The sequence below is a fragment of the Rutidosis leptorrhynchoides genome, chromosome 8 (genome assembly GCF_046630445.1).
Source record: "Rutidosis leptorrhynchoides isolate AG116_Rl617_1_P2 chromosome 8, CSIRO_AGI_Rlap_v1, whole genome shotgun sequence".
NCBI classification, from domain to species: Eukaryota; Viridiplantae; Streptophyta; class Magnoliopsida; order Asterales; family Asteraceae; genus Rutidosis; species Rutidosis leptorrhynchoides.
In genome coordinates this window covers 356414717-356418293 of record NC_092340.1, presented here as the reverse complement: position 1 = coordinate 356418293, position 3577 = coordinate 356414717, and the positions used below count along the sequence as shown (strand labels likewise).

Sequence of the window (3577 nt, the reverse complement as noted above, 5' to 3'; positions counted from 1 at the left end):
CGATACTTTCAAGTATACCTGCTCACCTACGGTGAAAATAACTGGCCGTCTGCACGGATCGGCGTACATCTTTTGTCTATCTCTTGCGGCTTTCAATTTCTCGCGTGCAATTGCCACTTTCTCTGCAGTTAACTGTACAATCTCTGGACCCACAAACTGTTTCTCTCCAGCTTCTAACCAATAAGTCGGCGTTCTACAGCATCGACCATAGAGCATTTCATAGGGCGGAATGCCTATATTAGAGTGATACGAGTTATTATAAGCGAATTCAATCAAAGGTAGATGAGAATCTCATGATCCTCCAAACTCTAATACACAAGCTCTTAACATATCCTCTAACGTTTGAATAGTACGTTCACTTTGACCGTCTATTTGAGGATGATACGTTGTGCTGAGATTAACTCGAGTACCCAAATTCTCCTGTAAACTCTGCCAAAAATTAGACACGAACCTCGAATCCCTATCTGATACAATAGATAATGGTATTCCATGTCGAACTATAATCTCATTCACATATAGTTGGGCTAACTTGCTGAGTGAAGCTGTCTCAGTTGTGGCTAGAAAATGTGCTCTTTTAGTCAATCTGTCAACTATCACCCAAATCATGTCATGACCTTTCTGGTTTCGGGGTAACTTTGTTACAAAATCCATCGTTATGTGCTCCCACTTCCACTGAGGAATCTCAAGTTGACGTAATGACCTGTAAGGTTTCTGATGTTCAGCTTTTACTTGAGCGCATATATGACACTTTTCCACGTAATGCGCGATATCTTTCTTCATTGTTGGCCACTAATATAAAGGTTTCAAATCATGATACATCTTCGTACTTCCAGGATAGATAGACAGTCTTGATTTGTGCACTTTATTCAAGATTAAATCCCTCAATCCTCCTAGCAAAGGAACCCGAATTCTGTTACTCAAAGTCTTTAATCCACAAAAATCATCAATTAAATCCACTTTTCGCTTTACTAATATCTCAGATTTCAAATGTTCATCCTTCAAGGCTTCTAATTGTGCTATCTTTAATCGATCAATCAAATCTGACACAATCTCAATTCGCATGAATTTTACATTGTCAGTGGATTTCTTTCGACTCAAAGCATCTGCAACTACATTTGCCTTTCCTGGATGATAACGAATTTCACAATCAAAATCCTTGATTAGCTCTTGCCACCGTCTCTGACGCATGTTTAATTCTTTCTGAGAAAATATATACTGAAGACTCTTGTGGTCAGTACAAATCACACAATGAGTGCCGTAAAGATAATGTCTCCATAATTTCAACGCAAATAGAACTGCAGCCAACTCTAGATCATGTGTCGGATAATTCTTCTCATGAGTTTTCAACTGTCATGAGACATAGGCAATAACTTTCTCTCTCTGCATTAACACACAACCCAATTCGGCTAATGACGCATCACAATACACAACAAAATCTTCTGTACCATCAGGTAACGCTAAAATCGGAGCTTAGCACAACAACCGTTTCAATGTATGGAAGGCATTTTCTTGCTCATCGCTCCATCGAAAAGTTACATCTTTCCTGGTTAACTTGGTGACCCGCGATCTTTGAGAAATCTTTAATAAACCTTCGGTAGTAACCGGCTAAACCTAGAAAACACTTAATCTCTGTCAGAGTCTTTGGTGAATTCCAATTCATTACCGCTTCTATTTTAGATGGATCAACTTTGATACCCTCTTGGCAGATAACGTGACCCAAAAACTGTACTTCTCTTAACCAAAACTCACATTTAGAAAATTTAGCGTACAACCTTTCTCGTTTCAACAGTTCTAACACTTGTCTCAGATGTGTAGCGTGTTCTGATTTTGTCTTTGACTAAATCAAAATATCATCGATAAATACTATCATGAATTTGTCGAGAAACTGTCTGCACACCCGATTCATTAAATCCATGAATATTGCTGGCGCATTTGTCAACCCGAACGGCATGACTAAAAACTCGTAGTGACCATATCTTGTACGAAATGCTGTCTTTGGAATATCTTCCTCGGCTACTCGAACCTGGTGATAACCTGATCGTAGATCAATTTTAGTGAAGTACGATGCCCCTTGTAGCTGATCAAACAGATCATCAATTCTCGGCAATGGGTACTTGTTCTTCACCGTTCTTTTATTTAGTTCTCGGTAATCAATGCACATACAGAGAGTTCCGTCTTTCTTCTTCACGAACAACACTGGAGCACCCCATGGCAAAGAACTTGGCCGAATAAACCCACGATCTAGCAACTCCTGAATTTGCGACATCATATCACGAATCTCGGATGGTGCTAATCAATACGGATCTTTAGCAACTGGTGTGGATCCCGGCAACAACTCGATTTTATATTCTACTTCCCTAACTGGCGGTAAACCCAGCAATTCATCTGGGAAGACTTCTGGGAATTCGGCCACTATCGAGATATCGAACACGGATTTCTTCTCTTTCTTTCCGTCGATCACATATGCTAGAAATGAATCACACCCCTTGGCTAACGATTTCTTAGCTTTCATCATCAAAATTAATGGATAATTAAACCCGCTCCGGTCACCTTGGGCCACAGCCCGTGTCCCATCGGCCAAAGGAAAATGAATTATTTTCTTATCACATTTTATACTTGCCTTATGGCGGCCTAACCAATCCATAACTAATACGATGTCAAAGCTCGGTATAGGCATAACAAGACAAGTAATAGGGAATTCATTTCCATCTATTTCAATGGTTACTCCAGACACAGAGGTTGTGACTGGAACCGTTCTACCATCACCCACTTCTATTCTTAAAGGGTCAGATAATACGTTGATAGGAAATTTCAACTTATCACATAGTGTAACAGACACAAAAGAGCGATTTGCTCCACAATCAAATAACACAAGAGCTGGCAAAGAATTTATCAGAAACATACCGGTAATCGCATCGTCGGTTTCAGTAGCTGTATCAACCGACATTTGAAAGGCTCTTGCTTCAGGTGGTGGAGGATTCTTTCGCTTCTGTTCCGTTGAAGAAGCAGAGGATCCTCCGACTGACATTGTTCTTACTCCGACCCCTACCCAGAGCTCACTCGCCTTGCAGAAGGACAATCAGCTGATCGATGACCCGATTTTTTGCAATTCTAACAAACATTTTCTCGAAATGAACAAACTTGAACATCATGACCCATCGCTCCACACCTTATACACCTTTTTGTCGACTCTGTACAGGGTCCAGCATGTGTTGACCTACACACATTGCACCACGTTGTCTGACTTAAATTACTACTACTGCTTTGGGTAACCCTACCTCTTTGTTGGTTACCATGAGATCTTCTAGATTTACTACTCATTTGGCTTGTCTGGCTTGTCGCTTATTTTGGTAGTGACATCTGCTCTCTCTGTTTACTCTTAGTGGCTTTAATGTCTCCTTCCACCATTCTTGCCATAGCAAACACTTGTGGCAAGGTTGTTGTTAATCTTACCATCGATCGGTATTCAGGCAATATCATTTCAACAAACTGATCAATTCTGGATTGTTCGTCAGGAAGCCATTGTTGTACAAAGAGGAGTTTGTCTGTGTACTTTTCGATCACTTCATCAATTAAC

General features: G+C 40.4%; 1 protein-coding gene across 1 annotated transcript; it reads right to left on the bottom strand.

The window, feature by feature from the left end:
- Positions 1-2293: 2293 nt before the first annotated feature.
- On the bottom strand, positions 2294-3028 carry LOC139864648 (uncharacterized). The gene has a single exon (XM_071853224.1). The coding sequence runs from the start codon at positions 3026-3028 to the stop codon at positions 2294-2296; it is 735 nt and encodes a 244-aa protein (XP_071709325.1).
- Between the last annotated feature and the right edge of the window lie 549 nt (positions 3029-3577).